General features: G+C 42.9%; 2 protein-coding genes across 2 annotated transcripts; both read left to right on the top strand.

The window, feature by feature from the left end:
* Window positions 1–2,034: 2,034 nt before the first annotated feature.
* LOC123126339 (probable receptor-like protein kinase At5g20050) lies at window positions 2,035–2,884 on the top strand. The gene is made up of 2 exons (XM_044546694.1): window positions 2,035–2,112; window positions 2,183–2,884. Exons 1-2 carry the CDS (start codon window positions 2,035–2,037, stop codon window positions 2,882–2,884), a joined length of 780 nt encoding a protein of 259 aa, XP_044402629.1.
* Window positions 2,885–12,146: 9,262 nt separating this feature from the next.
* On the top strand, window positions 12,147–12,995 carry LOC123124104 (pathogenesis-related protein 1). Its single transcript, XM_044544804.1, has 2 exons — window positions 12,147–12,397; window positions 12,481–12,995. Exons 1-2 carry the CDS (start codon window positions 12,211–12,213, stop codon window positions 12,819–12,821), a joined length of 528 nt encoding a protein of 175 aa, XP_044400739.1. The 5' UTR covers window positions 12,147–12,210; the 3' UTR covers window positions 12,822–12,995.
* Window positions 12,996–14,887: the final 1,892 nt, after the last annotated feature.

The following is a 14,887-nucleotide window of genomic DNA, read 5'->3' as shown; positions in this document are numbered from 1 at the left end:
TTCATCAATTTTGAAAAAAATCACTAATTTAAAATAAATTCATCAATTCTGAAAGAAAATCACGAATTCGAAAAAAGTTCATCAATTTTGAAAAACAATTCACCAAATTGAAGAAAAGTTCACCCAATTTCAAAACATGTTCATCAGTTTGCAAAAAGATTATCAATTTTGAAACAAATTTCATACTTTAAAACGTTCACGGATTTGGAAAAGGTTCATTGATTTTTTTAAAGAATCACTGAATTTGAAAAAATTCATCAACTCTTTTAAAAATCACTAAATTTTGAAAATTTCATCAATTTTGAAGAAAATTATCAAAAAGTTCACAGACTTGATTTTTTTGTGATTTTAGGAAAAGGATAAGAAAAATAGAAAAATAGAAAATAAAAAAGTAAAACAAAATAGGTCACAGTGCGTTTTTATAGTGTGCATTTTAAGAATAAAAGAACGAAGCTAGCTCATGAGGTTGCCTTCCTGTTGGGCACACTTTTTGTGGGGATTAAAATAGAAAAAAAAGAATGAAATGGGTCGTCCCAATGCGGGGGGGGGGGGGGGGGGGGGGGGGGGGCGCCCATTTGCAAAATCCACAGTAATGGGCGCTTAAGGCGCCAAATAGGAAATGCCCCCATTTATAGTCATCGTTTATTTCCATATATGACTAGGCTATAACTGAGTCGAAAGTAGATACCGCAAAAAAGGCCCATTTGCAATAAGCTTATCTATCATGGCTCACCTCACTGATGCTTTCCTTTTTGTTTAGCTGTTGTCTCCTGGATCCTAAAACAAAAACAAAAATGTTGTCTCCTCGTCCCTTATGGTGGCTACCTAGGGTTTCTAGTCCTCCGGCGATACTATCGTGAGTCCATTTTTCCAGTGAAAAGCCGATCCCTCTCCTCCGGAATGACCCTCCACCCTTCCTATCCTCTTGGGCTGAATCAAGGGGCAACTTCGCCTACCGGCCTAGGTCGAAAGTGGAGATGCGGGTTTTTTCAGAGTTTTCTGATACAATCCAATCAGCATGAAATGTAGAAAGGCAGAGAACAACTTGATAGTGTTGATGCATATAACAACAGAGCTCTTCCTGGAAGCACGCAGAAGCACACTGATTCCAATTATACCAGCGGAGCTTGTATTCATTTCGATAAATTTATTACAACGGGGAGACGATCTAGCAGACACACAAGGGCCAAGGCAGCAGGAAAAGGAATTATTACGGCTGCGCATGATAGGCAGCTCGGCCCAAGGGAAAAAGCTCACTCTTCAACTTACTTAACCTGCATATATTAGCTACTGCACCATACATGCATTACTGTAGTTGTCTTGACAGCGCGCTGCGCCACGACAAGACGCTGTTGGCTTCTCTCAGGCTCCTCGCCCTCCTGAACCCAACCTCAGCGTCCGAGCACGCCTGCCCGGCTGGGGCTTTCTTCCTCACTTCTGTTGGTTTGAGAGATATCTCGTCTGGCAGTCTTTCACAACCGACACATCGTCCTCGGACAAATAACCCCCTTTTGTTCCTGCAATAAGAAAGGAAATGAAAGGAGCATAGTGAGTAAGATTGCAGAAACATCGACAGACAACACTGACATTCGAGTTCAGGTTATGGAGTCGGTGCTAGTGTAGTTCAAGTTACTCTATAATTATTGTTTTTTGCGACAGAAATCCACAAATCGGTATAACAGAATGAATGGTTGGGGTGGAAAGTCAGGGCATTCACCTTTGAATGTATCCAGGTGCACTGCTTTATTTCCATCTATGACACGGCCGTAGCTGTTCTAAAAGTAGATGGCCCCCTAAAAAAGGCCCATCTGGCTTTTATAAGAGGAACAAGATGTTTAAAAAAAACAATATAAGCTTATCATGGCTCACCTCACTGATGCTTTTGCTTTTTTTGTTTGGCTGCTCTCCCACCTGAGATGACTCATATCCCTGCGACAATAGCGCTTCATGATACCGGCTAATGATCCGGTGGCAACGCAATGTCTGTCGCCTCCCTAGGCACCCAGGGAGGAGGAGAGGAATGGTTGGGGTGTCATGCAGATGGTCTCTTATGGACGTACAGCTGTGAACATTAATGGGAAGATCGGCCCCTTCTTCGCCACACACTGTGGGGTTAGACAGGGTGACCCCTTCTCCCCTTTTCTGTTCAATATGGTGGTCGATGCACTTGCGACCATTCTAGACAAGGCCAAGGCCGCAGGCCACATCCACGGGGTTGCCCCGCGGATGCATAAGCCGTAGGATCATCACTGATATTGCCAGGGGCTTATACTACCTTCACGAAGGGTGCAGGCAGCGAATTGCTCATCTAGATATTAAACCACATAATATCCTCTTAGATGATAACTTCAATGCCGAAGTTGCAGACTTTGGATTATCCAAACTGATAGATAGGGAAGAGAGTCGTGTGGTGACACGAATGAGAGGAACACCTGGATACATGGCACCCGAATGGCTGACACCAAAAATCACCGAGAAGGTCGCTGTTTACAGTTTTGGTATCGTGGTCATGGCAATCTTAAGTGGAAGAAAGAACATCGACTACTCTCAGCCTGATGAGAGCGCTCAGCTCATTATGGTGCTACGAGAGAAGGCAATGAATTCTCAACTGGAAGATATGATCGACATGAATGTCAAAGATATGCACTTCTGTAACAAGGAAGAAGTGATTGAAATCATGAAGCTCGCAGTGTGGTGCTTGCAAAGTGACAGCAACAGAAGGCCTTCCATGTCGGTGGTGGTGAAGTTCATGGAAGGAGAAAGACGTGTGGAATCAGACTTGAACTACAACTTCTTCGATCTAAGCGCTAGGGTCGTTGTGCCAGTTGGTCAACCCAACTTCTCTGTCCTGCCTAATGCATCAGTGCTCTCTGCCCCCAGGTGAAATCAGACAGACAAATCTGTCATACCATAATTTATTAGTGTCATCTTTTGTGTCTATTATGCGAACTATGTTTCAAGTATAGCAATATTGCACCACAGAAATGTATCATATAGATGGATGTATTAAATTTTCGGTCTTGCCAGTTATGTACTGAGCAGAGAGATCTTCAAATATTTTCATCAGCAAGTAAAGAGATATGTAGCCCCAATTTGTCTGCATACGTACAAATTATTCATGGGTATGCAAGAAGCATGACGATGCTTTTGAAAAACTTATATAAGTAAAAATATAGTTGTAGAACTTCAGAAAGCGTAGCCTTCTGTCAGTCCCTACGTCGTAGGCTGGCTCATCTACTTGACTAGTCCGAGCTTAGAATGTTCCTCTGATGTGGCGCCGTTCGCTCCTCGTCACCTCGTCAATTCTCAGTGCACAACACTAGCAGCAAAAGCAAATAGCGGTAGGGGAGCCATAATGTGGTGGTGAGCCTGGTAATGTCTTGGGCGCTAATTGGTGGCATGTAGTCTTCTCCTCTTACAACAAAAGAACATAGTTTTTAATGCCTTTACACAATTAGTTGTGCTGAGACTGAGGTGACGACTCTCTGACCGGCTTACAATTTAATGCATACTAAAAGATTTTAATAGTTTAAAGGAATGAATGAATGACTGTATACATGTTCTAGTTGGTGAATTGTGAACTTTTCCAGTGGTGACTATAAACACATTTGTGTTTGTGAACTTGTCAAACTCATTTGTGAATGAGGCTGCCATTTCTCACTTCTAAACCATGGAGAATCACATAGTTGTCTTGAAAATTTCTTGACTGTTTTGTAATTTCTCTAAAATTTCTTGAGTGTTTTGTATTCTTCAAAATATTTCTCTAAACAGAATGTTTGTAAGTTTGTCTAATTCATCCATGAATGTGGCCGCCCTTTCTCGCTTCTGAACCATGGTGAATGGTGAAGGGTGAATATTTCTTGACTGTATACTTGTCCTAATTGGTGAATGGTGAACTTCACAAGAGGCGACTGATAAACACATTTCTCTCTGTGATACAACTCATGGATACACGCACATGCACGCTTACACAACGGCCACTGAAAGCCTGACCCAGAGATCTAGAGTATATTGTCTCTGTGACAACTCACAAACAATTTATAATTCGAATCTTGCTATCCAGACCTTTTATGGTTACACTGAAAGGAGCAAGAACTTGTTTGCCCTGACCTCGTATCACCGGGAGCCAAGCATGGCGAATGGACAGCATTTTGGGGTGTGTGGTCTGTCTGTGCGTAGAAAAAACATGGGCAACTTGCATTCATATACATGTGCAGTGCATTGAGGCCGTTAGGTTTGATGTAATTTTGGGCCGAATTAAAGAGCACCGTGGTTGCCTGCACGCGTGTACCTCTACTACACAACCTGACCAAACCCAACTCCTCGCACCAACTACGGCACCAGCGAACAAAAACTGAATGGATGCAGAGCAGAGGAACTGACGGGGCTGGATTACCAGAGGCCGCGACGGGGCGGTGTTGACACCAGATTTTGGCATGGTCAAAAACACAATTAAGATGGCATCAAATGAAAAAGTGTTCAAAGCGAGAAAGTTCTATATCGTCAAAAGGAGAAACTTTGATATTTGGGCCATAGCCATCCGATCTCATCTCTAAAGCCAAAGTTGTGTTTAAGTACTCAGATTTCGTATTCAGAACACTATTTGGCTGATTACGCTCCCAAGACGGTCTCGTATGGAAAAATGATCTACACAGATTGTCTTCGCCTCGTCGAAACGATCGATTTTGATATAAAAACTGTTCCAATTCGAGTTCATATGCAAAAGTTAGAGCCATCCGAATGCAGCTCTGTCAGGAGGCAAAAAATGGCGCGCCCCACCAGACACCCTGTCTGATGGGTAGCGCGTATAATAACCTGTTTTGCGCGAGCGATTTGACCCTCAAGATGACCTTTGACCAAAAAACGTTCAACATAAAAGTTGTTCATCTCGTCGAAACGGTCAAAATTGCTTTTGGACTCGTTTCCATCCAAGGTCGTTTCCCACCACAAAAAAGACCCACAGTGTACAGCCAATTTAAACCGGACAGTTTTGGAAAGTTCCGACAAAACCAATCCGAATTTGACTAGGGTTTTGGACGTGAATCCGAGCCTTTTTCTTACACGGGAGGTCCAGCCGCCTCTTATATACCTAAGGGGTGACGGCCGATTGAACAATTCACAATCGACAAATCAATTTATCATCTTTTACCTTTACTTTTATCTTCTCCTTGTTTTTTTTCTTCCTTGTTCTTCGTTCGTTCTTCTTTATTGCAGGGCGGCGAACCTCGATGCCCTAGGGGCGATCAGGTCGACCTAGGGCAGCCCATAGCCGCCGTTCACCCTCGGTGTTGGGGGTACACGGTGACGTGTTCGTTTGCGAACAGGCGGTTGCCTCGCGCTTGCGGATACAGTAGAAGAAGCCGGAGAGGAGAACGACGGCCTCGGCCACCGCAGCTGCCGCTGCTCCGTTCCATGCTTTCCGCTCGCTCGCCGGATACCACCTCCCGTCCTCCGCCGGCGTATCTTGTTCTTTTGCTCTCCTTTTTAGCTTTCTCTTAGGGCAGAAAAACTCTAGGAAGACAAGCAGTAGGTGGGCTGGGCCTTCCATGCGTTCGGCCTTCTCTGCGTTCGCTAGCTTGTTAGCCCAGAAAAACTCTAGGAGGACAAGCAGTAGGTGGGCTGGGCCTTCCAGGAGTTTGTGAGTTTTTCGAACTCATTTGTGAATGAGGCTGCCATTTCTCGCTTCTAAACAATGGAGAATCATAGAGTTGTACTGAAAATGTCTTCACTTTTTCGTAATTTCTCTAAATTATTTGAAGAAACACAATATACAACTCGTGGATACACGCACACAGAATGTTTATAAGTTTGTCTAATTCATCCATGAATGTGGCCGCCCTTTCTCGCTTCTGAACCATGGAGGATCATAAATTCATACTGCAAATTTCCTCACTATTATGCAATTCTCTAAACTATCTGAATGTTTTTTAAGAAACACAGTATACAACTCACAAATACACACACGCGTGCGCACTTGCACAACGGCCGCTGAAAGCCTGACTCAAAGGGCTAGAATATATTGTCTCTGTAATACAAACAATTCATAATTCGAATCTTGCTATCATGACCATTATGTTTACACTGAAAAGGAGCAATAACCTGTTTGCCCCAACGAAAAAAATAGCGCGCTATAACGACGCTATAGCGCCGTTATAGCGTATTCGGAAGGGAAACGCTATATTTTAGCAAATTCAGCCGCTATGGCGCTATTCACGTAATTAGCGCGCTACACGGCGCTATAACGTTGTAGCGTTTAGCGTTATAGCGTTCAAATGATGAAAAAAAATCAGAAAAATAGGAAAACACAGGTTTTACTTTGTGGTTATTGCACGGTAGATGTAGGCTAGCTGCTCAATGTTCAGAATTAATATATGTAATAGATTGACTATATATGCATCCTATCTAGCTATTTGGCTAGATTATATGTCCCTCTATGGTGGTGTCTTAAGGTACTGAAATACTTTATTTATGAATATATTTGTCATTTTTTGCAAACGCTATTTTAAAATATAGCATGCTATTAGCACGCTATAATTTGTGTAGCATTTCGAGAAGGGCCTTGCTATATTTTGTAGCGCGCTATTTTTTTCATTGGTTTGCCCTCACCTCATATCACCGGGAGCAAGCATGGCGAATTGATAGCATTTTGGGGTGTGTTCTGTCTGTGTGTAGAAAAAAAACATGGACAACTTGCATTCGTACATGTGCTGTGCATTAAGGCCGTTAGGTTTGATGTAATTTTGGGCCGAATTAAAGAACACCGGGAGCATTGGCATCTGAGAGAGGCCGGTTGCCGGCAAAATAAATTTCCCACCATGGTTGCCTGCCCGCGTGTACCTCTACCACACGGCCTGAGCAAACCCTACGCCTCGCACCAACTACGGCACCAGCGAACGAAAACTGAATCGATGCAGAGCAGAGGAACAGACGGAGGTGGATTACCAGAGGCGGCGACGGGGCGGTTGCTGGGGTCTGCGCCCCGCGCTTGCGGATACGGTAGAAGAATCCGGAGAGGAGAACGACGGCCTCGGCTACCGCAGCTACCGCTGCTCCGTTCCATGGTTTCCGCTCGCTCGCCGGAGACCTCCTCCCGTCCTCCGCCGGCGCATCTTGTTCTTTTGCTCTCCTTTTTTGCTTTTTTTTTCGGCGGAAAAACTCTAGGAGGACAAGCAGTAGGTGGGCTGGGCCTTCCATGGATCGGCCTTTTCTGCGTTCGCAGCCCAGCCCGGCACTGGAGATCTGCCACATCATGAATGGGGGGGAGCTGCCCAGCCCTTGTTAAAGCTAATAACCACAGTCTTAATCATTTGGCCAATATATAAATTTGATCACTACTCTTTTTTTTGTACAAAGTTCATTTTTGTCAAAGGCCTGATCACTAATAGGTACAACAAATTAGTCCCCTAGATTAGTTTAAGCCGGCTGTTGCTAGCCATTTAGGCAAGGCAGCATTGCTCAAAGAAGCTGAACCCCATCCGTACCGTATTGAATTTAATAACATCTTATATTATGCGACAGAGGGAGTATTTTAGAAATGCCTAATAACTCCTGGGCTCTATGGGGCTCGAATTTTGAAAGAATAAAAAACCTTCTAAGTTTTAAAAAATTCAGAAAAAGATGTATACTAAATATTTGTAAAGTCACATGGTGAACTATGGTTTTATGTGATATATATAAAAAGGAAATCATGTATTTCTAGTGCACACACTATTCACTATCAAAGTTCTTTTTTTTAGCTTAAGTAAAATATATTTCAGTTTCAGCATGAAAGATTACACTAATGCATTATACATCCCTATATATGTGTGTATTTGGTTTTGCAATTTTAGTTTTGAAATATGATTTTTTTTTCAAAATTCCGCGCTCCTGGATCCCAAGAGCAATAAAAAATCCTCACTCAAGAGTATTCGTTATCAGTCCACTACTTACATAAGCCAATGCAGTGTTTTCCACTTGAAGACTTTGTACTACAATGAAATTTGGCAAGTTTGCAATTACCTCTTTAGTAGATGATATATGTAGTTTGTATAGGTTTTATCATTTTTTAGTACTCCCAGAATTGGTTTCTTGGTTAATATCCTAATCTATTGACTCAATGAATGCTCTATTCAAATGAACATCAATGGTTTAGTGCAATACTTGAACTTGTAATGCTTCGATGCAAGACCTTGTGTACCTCCAGTAATGAAGCCCTTTTGCTCTATTTCCCATTGAATATAGAAAAAGATGACCCTTTTGCTCACTTTGTCAAGTTACTATTGTTGAAATCAGCTTGGAAATGTTAGAAACTGAGTTCTTACTGAATGTGCATAAGTGATATTTCAGGTATATATGTACTAGATCAAGTTTTTAAGTAACTTGCTAGGCCAGACTTGGTGACAAAGACATTCAATTGTCTTTACATTTTCTCTCGCTCTGTATGTTCGATGCTTGACACTTTGGATCTTAGTTGTCCTCTTATTTTCAAATTTGCACCATCGGTGTATGCATTTTTCAAGTAAGGAATTTTCTGTTGAACAAACTCAGAAAGAATCTTGAGCATTGTATTGTTTACCATAATCCCTTTAAATACTTGCACAATATTGAGAGCTTCCTTTCTGTGTAACAGAGTGGTGTCACTTTCTATTTTACGGAGGTAGTCCTGGAACCAGAATTGCGATTATGGTTTTTGTAAGATTTTGAATATACAAGTCCTTGTACCCCTTCTCTCGTTTCGATGGTCTTGTGGATTACAAATCAATGCAAAAATATTATTATATTTTCATGTTATAATATAAAATAGTAGTAGATACATGTACTCTATCATAAATGACTATTGAATAAATACAACATGGTGAAGTGTGGGGGGGGGGGGGCAAATGCCCCCTGTGCACCCCTTAATAGTGTTATGTTCTACAATCATAATTTTGTAACTTATAGGCATTAGATGTATTGGGCCCTTATTTGAGACAGCCCTAAGCGGCCGCACCTTTTGCCCTAGTGGTATCCTTCCTGATAAAGTATTGCATGACAAATTCAGATAGCTTAGTGATGTTATATTGGATAAGGGATTTCACCAGCGAGTTGGTTGCTAGAATCTTGAGAACTCGTCAGTTGAATGTGGTACAAATAGAGTCAAACGACCGATGTAGAAAACAATCCATCCAAATCTTACAAAATCCTTCTTTGGAGGTTAGAACCAGGTATTTGCTCATGCAGATGTCCTCTTGACATGACCTTTGTTGTAGTACTAATAGAATGAAACGACCAATGTAGGAGAAAATCCATCCAACGATCATTTAAATGTCCTCTTGATTAGTAAGATGCATCCAACAACGAGTAGCTTTTATACTTCGGGTTTCAGAAATGATTCACAACGTACAAGGTCTCTTCCCTCTGGGCTTACATTATTCATGCCATCACTAACACCAACACAAACCTCTCGATGGAAAAAGTAATTAAACACAAACACATAGCAACATTAACACTCATGGAAATAACAAATCTGGAGCATAGTTGACTGGTTCGTGGATAATTGGCTACCAAGAATCTCTGGCCTTGAATTGAGGGAACCGAGGAGATGTGATGAGAATTTGGTTAGGCAATTGTTTTATCCACATGACGCAGAGGAGATATTAAGTTTACGTCTTCAGTCGTCGTCGGGGGAAGGTGATTTTATAGCTTGGCACTTTGAGAAAGATGGTTTATTCTCAGTTAAAGCGCGTACATGCTTGTGCTTAATCTAAAGGAACGTAAAGAAGACGAAGGGCAATAGAGTGGCACTGTGTTGGGGGAAAGGAAGATTTTGGGATATTATTTGGAAGGCCAATATTCCTTAGAAGATCGAGATTTTTGCGTGGCGTACCGCTACGAATAGTTTGTCCGTCCAGGTAAACAGAGTCTTGCACCACCAAGCCACTCTCAGTACATGCTCTATTTGTGGAGTGGAAGATGAAAGTAAGTTTCATGCACTAGTAAAGTGCCCTAAGGCATATGCGTTGCGTATGTCCATGAGGGACATATGGGATATTCCTCGGGAGGAGGTTTCCAAGCATTCGGGCCTGATTGGTTTCTTATTCTTTTGGACCAATTGAGTGCTACTATGCGTGACCAAATTATATTCATTTCCTGAAGAGCTCGGCGTTTGAGAAATAACTTGATATTTGGTACGGGGAAGGAACTTGTCTCGGCCTCTGGTAATTTTGTGGAGAATCATTGGTCTGTCATTTGTTGCAATTCACTCCTGTCCATAGGTGGACTCGAAAAATAAAGGTAAAGGTTCGCAGTATGGATTAAAACTTGTTCCTAATCCTTTGGAAACTCAGGTGTTATGGCAACCCCCTTCCTCGAATTATATTAAGATCAATGTCGATGCAAGCTTTGTGGAGAGCATTAGCGCTGCAAGTGTGGGCGTGGTGGCCAGGGACTCTTCGGGAAGGTCCTCGTCTCTTCCTGGGATTACATTGGGCTTTGTAAAAGTGTGGAGGAGGCGGAACTCCGAGCATCACTTTTCACAATCCTGTCATATTAGAGACTGACTGTGCTTTTGTGGTTGCGTCTCTTGCAAATGAAATAGTTGATAGGTCCCCACCGGCCGATTTGAAAAAGGAAGCGAGGAGTTTATCAAAGCTTTTAAATAATTTCAAATATTCCAAGATTAATCTTTCGGCTAATGTTGTGGCCCATACGATTGCAAAGTTTAGCTTCGATAGTAGATCGGATGGTATCCTTGTTAATGATGCTCTGCCCTGTGCAGTGAAGTTTGTAATGAACGATTATAATAACTTTCTTAATTAATTAATATATGAGGTGGTTTTAAAAAAACAGCTTAAAATGATAGTAGTACTACGTGAGTATCTCTTGCCACCGGAGGCGGAGAAGAGCGCCAACCCCCCCCCCCCCCCCCCCCCCCCAGCCGGTACGGGGTCAACGCATAGGCTGCGACGCCATGGTCTTCCCTCCTCACCCTAATCCGAGAGTCTTCGTAGGCCATGAAGAAACCAAGGGAGCAACTAGTTGACGAGCGCTCCTTCGGGAGCCTCACAACGACCAGCGCCACTTGGCGCGCTCTCAGCCTCCCGCCACGTGTCTCACTCTGAGCGCTCCCTCCGGAATTTTTTTATTTTTCCGCACGTGTTTTCGACTTTTTAAACATTTTTTCCGGGGTTTTTGGACATTTCGGTTTTCCACCGGTCTTCCTTAGCCTTTGGATCAATTCTTTTTTCAAAAAACAACTATTTTTGCGTGAAAAAACGCGTTTTATTTTTTCCCCGTGAGAGTCACGGTTTTGCTTCCGCGAGAGGCACGGTTTTGCTTTTGCGAGAGTCACGGCCGTGCCTCTCGGAAACGGAGAAAAACGTGTTTTATGTTTTTGTTCGGCGAGAGGCACGGTTTTGCTCTCGCGAGAGGCACGGCCGTGCATCTCGGAAACAAAAAGAAATACATGCTTTCTGTTTTTTCCTTCCGCGGGAGGCACGGTTGTGCTTTTGTGAGAGGCAAGGCCGTGCCTCTCGAAAACAGAAAAAAAGGCGTTTTCTGTTTTTTTCCTTCCACGAGAGGCATGGTTTTGCTTCGGCGAGAGGCACGGTTGTACTTTAGCGAGAGGCATGGTTGTGCTTTCGCGAGAGGCACGGTCGTGCCTCTGGGAAACGAAAAAAATAACGCGTTTTCTCTTCTTCTTTTTTTCCTTCCGCGAGAGGCACGTTTTTGCTTCCGCGAGAGGCATGGGCGTGCCTCTGTCGAAAAGGGAAAAAACCCGTACTCCCGGTTCGGTTTTGACGCTGTTGACGCTGTTGACGGTCCCTTGGGATCACGGCCGTGCATGGGATGGAACATGGGTCAACGGTGTGTGACTCGTCTCAAGATTTCCTTCCATTTGTTAATGGGTAATAATGCAGCTGGCTAATCACACCTAGGACTAGAATAATTTCCCACGCAGATCGTGGTGCCAATTGCCCGATTGGATAGAGAACACATTGTTCCACATTGACGAAAGCGCGAGCTTTCAGACCCAACAATGAACAGCCTAGTCCACCCTGGCTTTGGCGCCGTCACCAGGCTCCAGTTCACTGACCAGACCCATCCGGTCAAGTTTCACCAACCCCAGCTCTCGAACCCTTATCTATAGCGCTCGCTTCTGCTCTCCATGAAGCAAAGCAGCCCTGCGCCATTACAACAACAGCCACAGCTCACATCATTTGCACCTGCACCGGTTGATCATCATTCACAGCAATGGCCTCCACCAACAGCTGGACTCATGAGATCGAGTCGCCGGCCGCCGCCCCGCGCCTCTTCCGCGCCAGCGTCATGGACTGGCACACCCTGGCCCCCAAGCTCGTGCCGCAGATCGTCGCCAGCGCCCACGTTGTTGAGGGAGAAGGCGGCGTAGGTAGCGTCAGGCAGTTCAACTTCACCTCAGGTATGCATCACATACAGCAGTTCATCTCACCTGCAATCTGATTCACATGGTCAAAGCTTGAAACACAGTTCCCTACCTTGCAGCCATGCCCTTCAACCTCATGAAGGAGAGGCTCGAGTTCCTTGACGCGGACAAGTGCGAGTGCAAGTCGACCCTCATCGAGGGCGGTGGCATCAGCGCCGCGATTGAGACGGCCACGTCGCACATCAAGGTGGAGTGGGCAGCCAACGGCGGCAGCGTGGTGAAGGTGGAATCGACATACAACCTGCTGCCGGGCGTGGAGGTGCAGGATGAGATCACCAAGGCCAAGGGCTATGTCACGGCCATCTTCAAGGCCATCGAGGCCTACCTTATCGCCAACCCGGATGCCTACAACGACCAACTAAATCAGTCAACAGAGATCATATATATGATTAACATGTGATGTCCCTAGCTAGTTGTCTAATAAAGCCGCTCCAACCCTCAAGGAGTGACGCAATGATTTATCTGGTTATGGTGATGGTTTTTCCAGCAATTGTCTGCTTATATTCAGGGACTCATAGCACGTATGTTCTCCTTTACTACTTGAACTACACATCTCTTCCATTTTCTAACAAAATATGTTAATATGGTTTGTCTAGCACACATGACACATCAGAATTGCTCTAGCCTGCTACGGCAGTAGTATATGCAGTCAAATCAGAATTGCCACTTGCGTGCACGCCATTGACTTCATCCCGGGCGTATTGATCGTTGCTCATGTCCGGGACCTCTTCCCGATTGACGACTTCCCGTGCCCGCCGACACGTGCGGACGCTGCTTGGCATAGTCATGGCGAGGCCCATGGCGTCCTGCAGCCAGTCGACCACGCGACACCGCACGCCTGCCTCCTTCCGCCACCGCGCCGCCCCCATCAGCACCACCGCCTCCACCTGCAACGACTATAACTCCGGCCGCTGCCGCGCGTTGACGAGGCCGGTGAAGTACATTTTTTTTATAAATCAAGAACATTTTTTCATACATGCTTTACAATTTCTGAGATACATGATTCACATTTTTTTCATAATGTCAGAAATATTTTATTAAAACACGTGTACATTCTGTATATAAATAATGTACATTTTTTACAATTTCCCATCATTTATATCCATAAGGAACATTTTTTATACAGGTTAAAAATAATAATTGCAAGATTAATTTTTTTCCAAAATATATTTTTGATGTCTACTTTTTACATATACACTTGTAAAATTTCTGTATAAGTCAAAATTATATTTTAAGCATGTTTAGCATTTTTCGAAGACATGATATACATTTTATTAAAATGTGTGAACATTTTTTAAAATTTCACAAACATTTTATTGTATGCTATCAAGATTTTCTTAATTAAGCTAACAATGTTTTTACATTGCATTAACATTTATTCAAATTCACAATTTTCTTAACTAATTTTACGTTTTCGAAAATATATGTAGTTACAATGTATTTTGAAAATTGGGACAAAAGAAGGAAAAATGAAAATAGGAAACAAACAAGGAAAACGAAGATCTAACCTGGAACCTACATGGACAGGCCCATTTATATAGACGGCTTGCACGAGCGCACGCTCCCTCTCACGCTAACCGACATATAGTCGCTCGCACACCGGACCCCAGATCACACCGGGAGCTCCTATAAAACAAATTAGACCGTAGCAGTTGCAATCGAGAGGTTGCGGGTTCGAAACGTAGTGCCAGCTTTTTTTGACGTTTTCCAAAAACAGAGGAAAAAATTAGAATGAGCCGGCCCAGCGCGGGGCATTGCAGGCACCCGTTTGCAAAATACACAATAATGGGCACCTGCAGCGTCAAATAGGGTTTGCCGATCACAACGAACCGACTTTTAAATCATTTGGACATCTAAATAGCCCTCGGCAAAAAATACAAATTTGAAGTTTGTAAAAATGTTTACTGTGCACGAACTATTCTAACCCGATTTGTCTTTTTTGCTGAGAGTTGCTCATGTGTCCAATGATCTAAAAATTGGAGCGAACTTTAGAATCAAATTATCTACCACAAAAAAAATCTTGAATTGTTTGAATTTTTCTAGTATTTGTTTTGATTTTTTCTGACCGGGTATAGATGAGCCTGGGTGCCAAAACGCTGCACTCGGGTTTTTTATGTCTACCTTTTTCATACATATTTGTCCATTTTTATATAAATTAAAATATTTTTATACATGTTTAACATTTTTCCAATACATGATTAACTTTTTTACAATGTCACATACATTTTATTGAAACACGTGAAAATAATTAAATGTCACAAATGTTTTTGTATGCTATCAACATTAATTAAGTTAACAATTATATATCTGTCAGAACCATGAGTTGGTTGTGAGATCTTATGAGTTTCATCTCTAACCTACCCTAACTTATTTGAGATTAAAGGTTTGTTGTTGTAACAAAAAAATACATTGCGTTAATATATATTTGAATTCATGATTTGTTTTCATTGATTTTATGTTTTGTAA

The sequence above is a fragment of the Triticum aestivum genome, chromosome 5D (genome assembly GCF_018294505.1).
Source record: "Triticum aestivum cultivar Chinese Spring chromosome 5D, IWGSC CS RefSeq v2.1, whole genome shotgun sequence".
NCBI lineage: Eukaryota > Viridiplantae > Streptophyta > Magnoliopsida > Poales > Poaceae > Triticum > Triticum aestivum.
The sequence above is the reverse complement of the archived record's forward strand: the minus strand, read 5'-3'. Positions and strand labels throughout refer to the sequence as shown.

Coding starts and splice junctions, on each gene's coding strand:
- LOC123126339 (XM_044546694.1), top strand. CDS start 2,035: ATGCAGATGGTCTCTTATGGACGTACAGCTGTGAACATTAATGGGAAG. Junction 2,113..2,182: donor TCTTCGCCACACACTGTGGG/GTTAGACAGGGT, acceptor CGACCATTCTAG/ACAAGGCCAAGGCCGCAGGC.
- LOC123124104 (XM_044544804.1), top strand. CDS start 12,211: ATGGCCTCCACCAACAGCTGGACTCATGAGATCGAGTCGCCGGCCGCC. Junction 12,398..12,480: donor GCAGTTCAACTTCACCTCAG/GTATGCATCACA, acceptor CCTACCTTGCAG/CCATGCCCTTCAACCTCATG.